The sequence below is a fragment of the Eriocheir sinensis genome, unplaced genomic scaffold (genome assembly GCF_024679095.1).
Source record: "Eriocheir sinensis breed Jianghai 21 unplaced genomic scaffold, ASM2467909v1 Scaffold178, whole genome shotgun sequence".
In the NCBI taxonomy this organism is placed as follows: Eukaryota; Metazoa; Arthropoda; class Malacostraca; order Decapoda; family Varunidae; genus Eriocheir; species Eriocheir sinensis.
In genome coordinates this window covers 181,727-196,911 of record NW_026111161.1, presented here as the reverse complement: position 1 = coordinate 196,911, position 15,185 = coordinate 181,727, and the positions used below count along the sequence as shown (strand labels likewise).

Genomic DNA, 15,185 nt, shown 5'->3' with positions numbered 1-15,185 from the left:
TTCTAGGATTAAAGATGAGCTCCGGGAGGGCAGCATGAGCCAATGCAAGATGGCGCCACTATAAACACTCGCCTGCGCCAGAACGGGCTGGGCCGACCATCAGGACCCACCGGGAAGAAGCCTTGGGCCGACCATCAAGCCCCACCGGTAAAAAGCCTACCGGCGCTATAGGCCGCGACGTAAAAAAAAAAAAAAAAAAAAAATTCCTGTGTCTAAGTCATTGATATAAATAATAAACAAAAGTGGACCTAATACCGAACCTTGTGGGACCCCACTCGTAACACATCCCCAGTCAGATCTTTTACACTTGATTTGCACTCTTTGCTTCCTATTGCTAAGCCACGCCTTGACCCAGTTCAAAACTTTACCCTCTACTCCGTGAGCCTGTAATTTAAGCAACAGTCGTTGGTGAGGAACTTTGTCAAACGCTTTACTAAAATCAAGATAGATTACATCATAATTTTCATCTCTGTCAACCGCCTCAAATACTTTATTGTAGAAGGACAAGAGATTGGTGAGGCATGACCTACCTTTTGTGAACCCATGCTGCGAGTCGTGAATTAAGCTATGTTTCTCTAAATGCTCCCGATTGGATTGTGATGCCAGTGATGAGGGGATTGGTGGAGTGCTGTCCCAGGCATGTGCCGACATGGAACGGGTTGTGGCCTATTTCAGCAAGAAGCTCACCCCAGCCGAGAAAAACTATTGCGTGACCCGGAAAGAACTCCTGGCAGTAGTCAAAAGCCTTGACTTTTTCCATACTTACCTGTACGGTGCAACTTTCACCATCCGCACGGATCACGCTGCATTGCGGTGGTTGAAGTCACTGAAAAACCCTGAGGGCCGGCTTGCTCGCTGGATAGGTAAACTAGAGCAGCATCACTACACTATTGTGCACCGATCTGGGCTAACACACGATAACGCGGACAGCTTGAACCGGCGCCCCTGCCTACCTGAGTGTCAACATTGCCTCCAGAGGGAAAGCGTCCAGAATATGTGCCGCCGCACTACAGTGGAACAGACAGCGGAAGTGCCATGGGAAGACTTGGGAAAACTGCAGTGGGAGGACCGAGATCTGAGACCAATTATGGAGTGGCTGAGTCAATCGTCAACGCGACCTGGGTGGGAAGTAATCTCGAGAGAAAGCCCTACCACCAAGAATTACTGGACTCAGTGGGACACTCTTCGGATGGACAACGGGGTGTTGCAGCGACGCTGGGTCTCTCATGATGGTCTTGACCACTACTGGTCCACGGTGCTACCTATGAAGTCCTGGGAAGGCGTCTTGAAAGAAATGCACGACAGCATCACCAGCGGACACCTTGGGATAAAGAAGACACTGAGTCGCCTGCGCCAAAGGTTCTACTGGGTTGGCATGAGGAAGGACGTGGAAGAATGGTGTCACGCGTGTGAGGTGTGCTGTGCAAAGAAGGGCCCCAAGAAGCGTCACCGTGCCCCATTGCAACTATACCAGGTTGGAGCCCCCATGGAACGGGTGGCAGTGGATATAGCAGGACCCTTGCCTCTGTTGACGAACGGAAATAGGTACATCTGTGTCACAATGGATTACTTCACCAAATGGCCGAAGCCTACGCCATCCCTGACCAGAAAGCCACTACCATCGCTAAGGTATTGGTGGAGGAGTTCTGTCGCTTCGGTGTGCCTAACGAGCTCCATTCCGACCAGGGAAGGAATTTTGAGTCAACAGTCCTTGCTGAGTGCTGCAAGCTTCTGGGTATCGAGAAGACCCGGACCACTCCTCTGCACCCACAGTCAGATGGAATGGTGGAGAGGTTTAATTGGACGTTGGGCCAGGAGTTGGCCAAGCAGTGCAACAATGATCAGTCTTCATGGGATCAGAAGCTGCCTGCGCTCCTCATGGCCTACAGGTCTGCCGCCCACGAGACTACGGGTATTCACCGGCAAAGCTGATGTTTGGACGTGAGCTGCGATTGCCGGTGGACCTACTGACAGGAAGGCCTCCTGGGGAAAGCCTTCCAAGGGACGCCTCCAGTTTTGCCCGTCAACTAGAGGAACGGCTGGAAGAGGTGCACCATCAAGTCCGTGGTGCCTTGAAGTTCTCCGGGGAGGCCATGAAGCGCGGTTACAATATGAGGGCAAGCCACGTTGACTTCAAGGAAGGAGACCAAGTTTGGCTTTACAACCCGCAAAGGAAGAAAGGACAGTCTCCGAAGTTACAGAGCCCCTGGGAAGGCCCTTATACAATGCTAGAACGCCTCTCCGACGTGACTTACCGAATCCGGAGAACGGAAAGGACCAAGCCAAAAGTTGTCCACGTCAACCGCCTATGGAGGTACCACGGTCCGGGAAACTACACCTGGAACAACTACAGACACCCAGCAGCCGACGAAAACGCAAGGAACGTCCAGGACCGAGAGGAGGTCGACGACGACATAGGTCTTCTGGACCTTTCAGCCGAGGGAGATAACCTCCGGCTTCGGCAGATGTTCCAGGGACACCCCAAGAAGCGGACGACGACGAGGCGCACCAGGAGACAGACGCGCAGGAGGCACCGAACAGAAGACAGAGACAACGCAGGCGTCCACAGCGATACGACGATTATTATGTTTTTGATTAATTCTCTTATGTTTGTATATAGTTAAGTGTGTGATCGGGACGATCACAATTAAGAGGGGGGGATAGTGTTGTGGTGGAAGCTTCCCCCGGCGTCCATGGGCCTCAAGAAGGCTCCGGGAGGAGCGAGCAGGGGGGCGGGGAGCAAGGCGAGCCGTCCGCACCCCGCGGGGCGCGGCCAGACGCCAGGCGGGAATTTTTTTTTTTTTTTTTTTTTTTTTTTTTTTTCTACAACAAAGGAGGCAGCTCAAGGGCACACAAAAAAAAAGAAAATAATAATAAAAAAAAAGCCCGCTACTCGCTGCTCCTAAAAAAAGAAACAAAAGAGGTGGCCGAAAGCAAGGTCAAATACGACAGGAGAGATGTCCTGATACCCTCCTCTTGAAAGAGTTCAAGTCGTAGGCAGGAGGAAATACAGATGAAGGAAGATTGTTCCAGAGTTTACCAGCGTGAGGGATGAAAGAGTGAAGATGCTGGTTAACTCTTGCATAAGTGTTGCCAACTCGCATATATTTTTGCTACATGTTCTTGTATGATCTAAAATATACTGTAACATTCTAGACTGTACTGTTCTGGATATATATAGGAGAAGAGGGCGAGAGAGGCCCAGTCCCAGTCATAGTAAGCTAGTGGTCAGTGAAGAGTCAGAGTGAAGTGTACTACTAAGGAAGAATATTAAACTACAGAAGTTGTGCAAGGTGTTTACATATCTCCCTCCCACGAAGTCTCCTGACGGCGACACGGAACCCAAGTAACACGTCCGGCATAACAATATATTTGTAGCCCAATCGAGCAACTTTTCGCTGGATTGGCTACCCTGCTTATTAGTGCGTACGAATAGGACAATAGGTCCTCACCCCGCTCGGTAGCCAGTTTCTGCTTGCTTGTGATAGTGAGTTAACGTGATTTTTCGAGTTCTCGCGCGTTCGGATCGCTGCGCTCCCCTCAGCCTGACGAGCACAATGTTCTCTCTCCTCTCTCACCACGCAACGTAATGGTTTGGGGCGGAGTGAGAAGACCTACTAGGGGCCGCTTTCACAGTCACTTTGTTTGTTTTGATCGTTACCAATGGCGGCGATCGCCGTTGTATTTCCACGTAAATCTGGCCGATGGGGTAGTGGCGGCTGCGGGGTTAGCCTAGCCCCGCACCTTGCCACACACTCTCAACACCTCTCGCTTCCTCTGCAGCCGCCACCAGGATCAAAGGACACAGGGTCTACCGGAGAGCGCGTCAAATTATGAATCATCTGGCGCATGACGTCATCAGGTGGAATGTTGGTGGGTTCAGCTATGGTGTACGCCTCGATCAGTAGCCAGCCGGAAGCGGTGTGTACGGGTTGCTTGTTCTTGTCAAATCACAATGCCTTGCAGTTGTTAAGTATCTGGCTGCAAGTCTGTAAGTAGGCTATTTAACACTCTAAGAAAGCATGTGCCCCTTAGTCTGTTTAGGTCAGGGGTGTTCAAACTTTTTTTCACAGAGGGCCATATGCGGATAATAAACAAAGGGTCGGGCCACTCAGTATATTTACAGATGGAGATAGATTTTAGAGTTTATAGTTTTACAGGAACTACCACGTGTAGGTCAACTGGACTCTTGCAGATTCCTTATATATTTTCTTATGTATGTATTTTTTTAATTTTTTTTAAGGAATGTAAGTAGATATAGGCAAGTGTACCTTTAAAGGAATATTTTCAATAATGTCTTATTTTATTTATGTATGAAGGATAAACTATTGAATCCTATTGCAAGAGGATCGAGTAGCATCATGCTCATTAGAGAGGATTTGAATGTAAGCTTATAGTTTTCATTGTAGTTATTATTATTACACAGCAAGATGTGAGCCGTTACAAAGGCAATCCCACGCTTAATACTGTGAGCCATAACAAAGGGACAGGCAGTCATTATTCTTAGATTTAAGGTTTAAGCTCTCCCATTGTGGCCAAAAAGGTATTTAGCATGTTTGTACTATTATACTGTGTCTAGAATATGCATATATAGACAGTCAAGTGAATTATAGTGTGTATAAGCAATAAACATTACCTAAAAATGTGTGCACGTAATTTCTTTGTGTGTTAAATTCACTACAGAAACCTATAGAAGATACGATATTTGTCAATCAAAGACAAAGACAATGAAAGCCTGTTTAGATTTTATTTGAGTTACCGCTCGACGTAAATACTTTCGATTATATTTGCGTTACCGTTCGACGTGAATACTTTTGTTTTCAATTTCATCTCTAATCGCTCCACCTGCTGACGTCATTTTCTGCGCGCTGGTTGACCCACTGTCCTTTGATCCTGGCCGCCACTACCCCATCGGCCAGTTTCACGTGGAAAACTATAACGTCGATCGCCGCCATTGGTACCGATCAAAACAAACAAAGCGACTGTGAAAACGGCCCCTAGACACCTTGGTGTGGCGGGTGGTGTTAGCAGCTTACGCTGCAGCAATCCGTCGCCACAGCCACGCCGCGCGCACGAACACATACGCTCTCCAGCACGGAAAATTACTCCACTTAGGCCCGTACCAAGAGTCATGAAGGTCGAGCCGCGTACCTTCCCTTCGACAATGTAGGCACGGCCTCAGACCGTGCCTTCAATCCTTACCACAAGTCACTCGGGAAGGTATATGCACATACACACACTCAGCCTACTTTTCACCTACCTTTTCACGCAGACACATGCAAACACACAGTGCTATTCATGGAGATATGATACATCCATGGTGCTATTACAGCCATAATATTGTCCGTTTCATTCCGTCTGTCCACTCGTGAACGTAGATGTGGCATCTGCGCATTGTGAGTTTGTGATTGCGTGAAGATCATTTGAATGTTTGTGTATCCAAAAAATCCTTAAACCATCGTATATGAACCGCAAACAGAAGATTTGCATCGATAATATACCATACAGGAACACGAAGAAACAACTTTGTATATCAAACAGTATAGTTTGATCATACACGAACGATCTACAGCCTTTCAGATACTCATATTTCATCTCATTAAGGGATATAAAGTGACATACGACTCTGCAAGTGTCTATACTCAAGGAATTTTGATGTTGCATGTATAAATAACATGGGTAGCCTAATATATTCGAAATAGCCTAGCATCGCATTCAACAGTTATTATTTATTATTTCATGTATTTTTTTCCATTATTAATAGTTATTTGCATGCAGTAAATTATTAAGATACCCTTTGTTTGCACTTGCAGAGCCAGATGTCTTAACTGAAATGAGAAAGAATTTGAAAACCCATAGATCGTTGGAGAATGTGAGCCACGAAGGTTCCCGCCTGGCTGGTACCTCTGTGCTTTGAAGGCGCGTGCTGTTGTTGTAAACAAGAAAAACATATTCGCTGCAACTATAATATATGACTTTCCAATTAGGGAAAATATTTTCTCAGGTTGTTGTAACTGAACCGCAACTATGTCACGCCAAATTTGGAAAATAAACATTTTTCATCGAAGGTCTGAGGGAAGACACGGGGTAGACCGTGAATTCCCTTCGTCTCTCCCGCAGACCTTCGATGTTCGTCGCTAAACCTTCGTGACTCTTGGTACGGGCCTTATACTCGTCATGTCTCAGCACGCACGCAGCGCAGAGACTTCTGGTTGGTCTCATTCGAAAGAGGAAAACTTGAAGGAAAGGAATGATGTATTTTGAAGTCAGTACAATCAGTGGCGTACCGAGGGGTGGGGGGGGGGGGGGCATGCGGCAATGGCCCCCCCTCTTTTGCCGAGAAAAAAAAATATTAATGAATAAATATTTATTACACAAAAATAATAGGAATTAGTGTTACGATTACGAATGTGTGTGTAGTTGAGAGCTCAGTGGCACCGAGTGACCGAGTTATTTACCGTTTGGTTTGGTTTTGAGTTAATTAATGGAAGGATATAATGTGTGCTATGAGTGAAAAAAAGTAAAGTGATAAAATTATGGTTTCATAAAATTGTGTGATAAGTGCAATGTCAATTTGTCAACAGAGCGGTTGAGGGGTGTTTTTAGAGGGAGCGGGATGGGGGAGCGGCTCAGGAGTCAGGAAGAAGAGGTGAGGGATACGAGACGGACGGCACGGGCAGAGAGCACGCAAGTCTTAAGAGTAAGCCTTCTTTCCTCTCATATTTACTTGATTTCAGGTGTAAGGTGCTGTCAAAGTGATTGGAGGACTATATATTTATACCCTAGAGGCACCAAGCGAACTTGTCTGGTTACAGTGGTATGTAATATGCTTCTGTACTTTGACGGGGAGAGTGGCAGGCGACGCGAGACGCGTATGAGACCTGTGAAGTCGACCTTTGCCGCTTTATTACCACCTTTAATGACCGTTTTGTGCTTGACCGTGGACAGTGTAGAGTGGCCGAGTATAACTATTGTATGTTCAGCACCTGAACAATGGACCTGCTGAGTTGAATAAGAGCAGGTGATCTATTTTGAGAAACATTCCTTGACGACGTAGGCTCACGTGGCCGTATACAGTATTCATGTTATTCGTATAATATTTTCTGACCATAAATTCCAAATTTTTTAAAATCATGATTGGTAAACTTCACTTTCTTTTGATGTAGTACTATTTTCTATGGCGTGTGTCATTTCTTGAATTCACGCAGGCTTGGGATTTGTGCCTTTCCATTCTCTACATATTTCCTCCTTGCCCATGAAATGGCGGAAAACACGTCACTTTATCTGGTGTAAGAAAAGTCACCACTGACTCAACTGATGCCCCGGACAATTCAGTTAATTAGGTAGGTACATAATGATGAAATAATGAATAAGAGTAATTACTGCAAAACACGGTGGGTGAAGAATCAGTAGGCAGTTAAGCCTAATCTTCAGTGAAGTATATCCTGCAGTAGTGGCATTACTTGACGGTTTATCAACGAACAAGGACTCTGAATTAAGTAATTGGACAAGCAACTGCTTTCAAGAAAGCAATAAGTGACCCAGGTTTTCTCATGGGTTTGGAAGTGCTCACCTCAGTTCTAAGTGTCACTAAACCCTTGCCAGAGAAGCTGCAGGGGTCACAACAAAAACTGATGGATGCTCTTGGAAATGTACATAGCTGCATAGATGTACTTCAGTCTTATCGTGATGGAGATAAGTTCAACCAACTTTTTGCCCAAGCAGAGGAAAGGTACGGAGATATCATCCAGAAGCCTTGAGCAGTCAGTGGCTGTCAGAAACATAAGGCTAACCCTCAATCAGCAACTCCACAGGACTACTAACGAGGAGCTATTTTTCTCACATTTTTGGACTCTATGCTGACACAACTCAGGGAAGGTTTGCATCTGAACATGATAGGAGTCTTGTTGGGAAATCTTGTTCCCTCTCTTTCAGTTGATAATGATTTTAATGAACTGAAGGAGGCAGTTGAATTTAATGGAAAATTTCTTGGTGATGCAGATCTCATTGAAGCTGAATATCTATGGTGGCAAAGTTATTGGAAGCATCATGAATCTCATGAGAGGCCAAAGGAAGTTCTTCAGAGACGAGACATTGGCATGTGCCAAAAAATTGGGCACAACCAAATCTTTCCATCTTATTGCAGATTTTTCAACTCTACCTGTCAGGTCTTCCACCAATGAGCGATTCCTTAGTGTCCTTAAATTGCTTAAAACATACCTTAGGAACACCATAAAATAAATCATGATCAGTGACAATGACCTAAATTTTGATCATGATGAAGCCCTTGATGAATTTGCACGCAAGAACAGACACCCAAATTTGAGGTAAACCAGTTTCAATGTATTGTTGTTAACGGTGACTAATTCATTTAGTTAATTCTTATTTTATATTCATAAACTACTTGACCCGCTTTCCATGTATTTTGTAAAAATTATGTATTTCAGCAGCAGCCTGTATAAACGAGGACTACACAACATGTATGAATATAACTTTTTGATCCTTGCCAGTATATTACTTTTTTATCTGAACATGTAGTTCTAAAGTGTTGTTTTGAGGGTAAATCTTTGCATTGCAAATTACAGAAATGAACAAGAGTAAAAGCAATGTTCGCTCAAGTAACAAAATAAATACGTTTCAAATTATTTAAATCCCCCAGATTTATGTTGTACTTATATACTACCAACAAATTTCTAAAATATACAATGTATGTATATGTATGTATCAATGCATGTATTTATAAAAAAAAAAGATTTAGCCTAACGATCTAACCCAAATACCCAAGCTGTATGCGATCCCTGCACTTGGAAAAAAATTCTGGACGCAGAAAATAAATATATATATATATATATATATATATATATATATATATATATATATATATATATATATATATATATATATATATATATATATATATACACCCCCACAACCATATATTAGCCCCCCCCCCCCCTTTTCAATTTTCTGGGTACACCACTACAATTTATTGGTTAAGAGTGAGCACGGTGGGAAATATAGTGAAAATCAGCAATTTCCACTCACCCAGCCGTAGTATAGAGGGGTTGCACATGTCGTCATCAGCAGCGATCAGCTGATCACTTCTCAGCTGCCCCGCAAAGGCCCGCCATTTTGGGAGGCACATATTTACCGTAAGAGAGCTTATCAGCTTTTCCCCGCCATGTTACTGTGTTGGTGTTTGTGTCCATCTATTACTGTGTTGGTGTGTGTGTTAGTGTCCATCTATTACTGTGTGGGTGTGGGTGTTAGTGTTCATCTGTTACTTGAGGGTGTGGGTGTTAGTGGCCCATCTATTACTTGAGGGTGTGGGTGTTAGTGTTCATCTGTTACTTGAGGGTGTGGGTGTTAGTGGCCCATCTATTACTGTGTGGGTGGGTGTGTTATTGGCTCATCAATATATTACAGTGTGGGGGAGGGTGTTAGTGTCCATCTATTACTGTGTGGGTGGGTGTGTTATTGGCTCATCAATATATTACAGTGTGGGGGAGGGTGTCAGTGTCCATCTATTACTGTGTGGGTGGGTGTGTTATTGGCTCATCAATATATTACAGTGTGGGGGAGGGTCTTAGTGTCCATCTATTACTGTGTGGGTGGGTGTGTTATTGGCTCATCAATATATTACAGTGTGGGGGAGGGTGTTAGTGTCCATCTATTACTGTGGGTGTGGGTGTGTTAGTGGCCCATCTGTTACTGTGTGGATGTGGGTGTTAGTGTTCATCTATTACTGTGTAGGTGTGGGTATTAGTTTACCGTTGACCGTTGATGAGGTTTCAGGCCCTGCTCCGGCGCTGATGCAGCGCTCCTGTGAGGGCCGTCAACAATTTCAACGTTAGCCTCAATAATAGTCTTCAATGCACTTATTTTCAAATATCGTAGTGAGTGAGCGAGTGTCTTAATTTCTTTCACGAATAATATCACATACTCCATTCCTTCCATAGTACTTGCCATCACTACAAAAAAAAAAGGAAATGGGGACTGTCGGTTTCTCATTTGCGTGACCTAAATTTTCCTTCCTTCCCTCCCTTCCTTCTTTTCCACCTAATCCCTTCCTCCGTCCTCCTCCCCCCCCTTCCTCCTCCTCCTCCTCCTCTGCCGTGACCAGGAATCTGTGTTGTTGGGAAAATCACTTTGAGTCACATTTGCATGGCTAACAGAGCTGAGTGGCGGCGAAGGTGCGGATCAGGTGACAAGGGGTGGTGGGGGGAGAGAGAGAGAGAGAGAGAGAGAGTATCCATGTCACCGAAATATCCACTCGGGCACTCAGTGCCAGCCTCACTCGTGTGAGGAAGAAATGAGGGTCACCATGAGCGACTGGCTAGTATTGGTACCAGTACCGTACCGTATAGCTGATACCGATACCTGCCCACCCCTATTGTTGAGTAACGTGGGTTCTTTATTGTTGTTCAATTGGCGCGCGGGAAGAATTGAGCTCAGCTGTGTATTGCGCCGTGAGTCCAGTTGCATGAGACATATGGTGGCCACTCCGTAAAATGTTGCGTATAAGTGAAAAGTCATGTAAATTAAACATTTATTTGGATTTTGGACCCCGCGTTATTTAAAAAATGCGTAAAGCAAACTCGCGTAAATCGAGTTACCTGTAGTATCACAATTAAATATCCAACAATAATTTCCAGCACACTGAACATTCATCACACACAATTTATCTTTGAATACAGACACTGATTAACCCTTTCTGTATGGCGACACCGACATCGGCCTCATGAAGTGCCCAGTGCAATATATGGCGACGTCGGCGACGTAATTACATTTTGTTTTAGTTGTTCCTGAGTGATTCCGTATTCTGTTCTGACTATACCTAGAGACTCGGTATGTGATACAATGTCTTATTTGACTTTCAGTGTTATTGTGGTGTAATAACGTAAGTGTGTCTTGCGTGCATCTGTACTTGACAGTAACAATCAATTTTAACAGAAAATAACAAAAATAATGAGAAAGAAATGATATATCCGCATATCTGGAGTAGTGGAGTTCCTCTTCCATTGAGTTGCCAAGTGGCTGAGTAGTGAGTGCTTATCTCACCACCCCCCTCGGCTCAACGACGCAGCCTCCCCTCCCTGCCTCCCTTTCATCCTCCTGCTGTCTCTGTTCTCTTTCATTCTTCCTTCCTTCCTCCCTTCTACCTCCTCCCTCCAGGGTGTGTGTATTTACCTAGTTGTAATTTTACAGGGCCTGGGCTTACGCTTGTGTGGTCCCGTCTCCGTCTCCGTTTTCCCTTCTGGCAACTAGTTCCTTCTTCAGGTCATTGAAAATGTTCACAAATCTCCTCAAGTCCTCCCTCATACCCCTTACCTCCTCCTTTGAATCCTCTGCTTCTGTCTCTGATCGTCTCATTCGTGACCATAATCCCGGGGTGACATTTGGCCTGGCGAGAAACAGGAAAGCCCTCTGCCTCAAATATTTCTTCTTCATATCTCCTCGCCATTTTTGCCCAGGCAAGTTCAGCTGTGGCACTTTTCACTCACTTTGGCACAGTCCCCCCCAGACAAAACCTATCCTGAGGCCCTGACCCCACAATGTAGGTAAATTTGTCATGTTTCCTGGTCCTTCAAAATAGGCGGGAGAAGATTGGCAGCAACGGTTTGCGCTCCAACAGCTGACGACGGTTTGTGTGTCACAAAAATCCTTCTGCAGCCACCTCTGTGCAATTGGGGAAAGAATCTGTGAATGCAGGAGGACAGGTGTATTAACGATATTACTGGCTGGTCGTCAGTGCAAGGGGTGGCAATTCTCATCCGTTGTAACTCAAGGGCTACCTGTACATATATGGAAAACATTACATTCATGAATTCCAAAGTCTTCTTAATACTCCTCAAGCCATAAAGTATACATCAAAACAAATGACTGGAGTATAATTGTTTGATGGCACAAAACTTTAAGTATGTAGCAAACCCTTCCCTGAGAGGTACACACTTGCATGTACTGAACACTCCCCTGAGAGGTATCTGTGTGTACATTCTAAACACTGCTTGAGTCAGGACAAATTATCACGAGTGAAAAACTTTTGCTAAAACTTGAATCAGAGAAGACCAGCGGAGATGATGTTGACTCCAGCCTCTGCCTGACTCCTCTACTCTAAGCCCAATTAGTTGCCGCATCATAATAAAGGCACGGTGCTTATAGATGCATGATACGCTTTTACCATAACTCATGGTAATTTACCCATTACCATACACACACAACTTTACTATGCTTGGAATAATTTCCACAGGAGTGTTGGCGATGGTGGTGGCGGCAGTGACGGGCCCAGTGATCCTGCCCATCAAGCTCCTCATGGATGTTTTGGTGAGTGTTATGTAGGATGGAGTGAGTGTGTGTCTGTATTTACCCAGTTATGTAGTTGCCTAGTTGTGATTTACAGGACCGGAGGTATGCTCGTGCTGTCCCGTCTTTCCAACTACTTACGTCTAATTTGGCCTTAAATGCGCTTATTGACTTAGCCTGTACCACTTCCCTCTCCAGCCCATTCCAGACCCCAACACATCTCTGCGGGAAGCTGTTCTTCTTGATGTCTTCTACAATTTCCTTTTCTCAACAGTTTTCCATTTCCTCTTTAAGTTTCTCTCTTATCAAAAAGTCCTCTCCATCCAATTTCTCTAGACCATTCATCACCCTATACACTGCTGTTAAATTTCCTCTTTCTCTTCTACTTTCCAGTGTAGGGAGGGTCAGCCTCAGCAATCTTTCTTCATAAGGCTCAGCCTTGGTGCCATATTTGTTGCCGCTCTCTGTGTCCTCTCCAGTTTTCTAACGTGTTTCTTAAGTGATGGCGACCAAGCCACTGATGCATATTCTAGTCTAGGGCGTATCAAGGTCACAATTAATTTCCTTACCATGTCCTCATCAAGGAATGTGAACGCTGCTCTGATGTTCCTCAGCAGGTTGTATGTCTCAGCTGATATTTTATTCACATGTCTTTCTGGAGACAAGTTCTCTGTGATCATCGCTCCAAGGTCTTAATCCCTCGCCATATCGCGGTTCATTGTATCACGGATTTTTCACTATATCACGGAATTTTGCAGCTAATAGGTATTTTTATATATTTATTATTTCAAATATTTGTGCGGTAAAATAATCATTTTCTAGCCTAAAAAACGAAAACGATATAAATCAACTTGTCGGAACACACCTAAATAAGCACCTAAGTCACCCACCTATTTATTTATTTTTCCGTCACTGCCTATTGCGCCGTTCACTCCTCCCTACCTCTCTCTTCTTTTCCTGTTCCATTTTCTCCACTCATTTCCCTGTTTCCTCCTTTCTCACACCCTCTTATCTTTAGTCTTATCTCTCACTCTATCACTCTCTTCCTCCCTTTCTCCTTCCCCGTAGATTATATGAACACACACACATACACACATTCACTCACTCACTCACATGCATGCACACACACACACACACACACACACACACACACAAGTAATTGAAGCAATTCAGGAATAAGATCATGAGCTGGTAGGGGAGATCAAGGAAGTATTCAGGCTTGGGAAGTACAAGGAAGGAGCCCAACAACCAGTAAAAATTAGATTTAGGTCTCAAGCTGCTGCGGAAGAAGTGGTGGGAAAGGCATGGAAGTTAGCAAGAACAGAGGCCTACAAAAAAGTCTGGGTAAGAAAGGACACAAGTGTGGAGGAAAGGAACACGATAAGAGAATTGAAGAATCAAGCTAATGAAAAGAATGAAGGAAGATCAGAAGAGGAAAAAAGGAAGTTTTTCTGGAGAGTGATGGACATGGACCTAAGGAAGTGGTACAGAAGGGAAGAGGAGACAGCTTAAAGGTGGCATACACTAATGTGAACGGGTTAATATCCAGAAGAGGAAAAAAAGAAGTTTTTCTGGAGAGTGATGGACATGGACCTAAGGAAGTGGTACAGAAGGGAAGAGGAGACAGCTTGAAGGTGGCATACACTAATGTGAACGGGTTAATATCATCAATGTTAGAAATAGGAGATTACCTGAGCAAGGAAAAAACAGGTGTTATGGGGATTACGGAAACCAAATTGTCTGGCAGTATAGATCCATTCAACTTAGGGGATGGTAAATATAATGTATAGACAAGAAATAGAGAAAATAAACAAGAAGTGATGCTATTGATGAAAAAAGAACTGACTGTGGTGAGTGTCACCTATGGCGAAGGGAAACAGAGGTCTTAAATGTGGGACTAAGAATGCAGGGGAGGATGCAGAAATATTGTAGTGGTGTATGTCCCCCAAAAAAACAATTCATGGACAGAAGAATTGTTCAAGAAGAAGCTGGAAGACACATTGGATTCCCTAAGGAGATTGCTGGAAAAGGATAAGATCCTGATAATGGGGGATTTTAATTGTAAGGAAGTGTCATGGGAAAACTGGTCAACGGAAGGAAGTGAAGCTTCATGGGGGAACAAGGTTTTGGAATTGGTTATAGATAACGTCCTCACACAGTGGGTGGAGGAAAATACAAGATTCAGAGGAGAAGACAAGCCATCTAGATTGGACTTGATAATCACCAGGGAGCCGGATATCTTAGAGGAGATGAACTATAAGAGTCCTATAGGGAAGAGCGATCACGTACTTATTGAGTACATATTACGAGAAGGAGGTAAAATAATCAGGAATGAGGACTACAGGAAAGAATGATCCAACTTTAATAAGGCAAATTTTGAACAACTCAGGAAGGATTTTGAGGAAGCACAATGGGATACTTTTTTTGAGGCTGAAAATGTGGAGGAAAAATGGGCTATCTTCCTATGGATTTACAATGGAGTGGAAAAGTGGGTACCAAGGATGAAAGAAGGCCACAAATCAGGAGAAGAGTGGTACAATAGAAAGTGTGTAGACGCCAAGCAGGAAATGGAGAAAAAATAGGAGGATGGATCTATGGAATGAGTACACACAATGATGCAGAGATGCCTCAAGGGATTTACTCAAAATCCAAATGAATCTTTCCATGGTAGAGTATGGCTCTATTGCCCCAAACACATCTCTGCTTCAATGCTGAATTCAATGCTGGGTATGTGGATGCCAACACTTATCCACGTATGGGAGTTCCACTCACTTCCACAATGAGGAAGTATCTAGAAATGAAGGATGCTGCAATGGACATCCCTCTAAAGAAGAAGATGAGAGATGAGCGCCTCCAGAGGGACCTCGACTACGTGCCAGGGG

General features: G+C 44.3%; 1 protein-coding gene across 25 annotated transcripts in view; it reads left to right on the top strand.

Moving 5' to 3' along the window:
• Positions 1-15,185, top strand: part of LOC126990579 (uncharacterized) — a 277,009-nt gene that overhangs the window by 142,687 nt on the left and 119,137 nt on the right. For 14 of the 25 annotated variants that reach the window (XM_050849194.1, XM_050849197.1, XM_050849212.1 and 11 more), the window contains one exon: positions 12,251-12,324. The exons of the other annotated variants lie outside the window; for them this stretch is intronic. In XM_050849194.1, the coding sequence (XP_050705151.1) occupies positions 12,251-12,324 (74 nt within the window). The remainder of the gene's footprint in view (positions 1-12,250; positions 12,325-15,185) is intronic. 25 annotated transcript variants of the gene reach the window in all.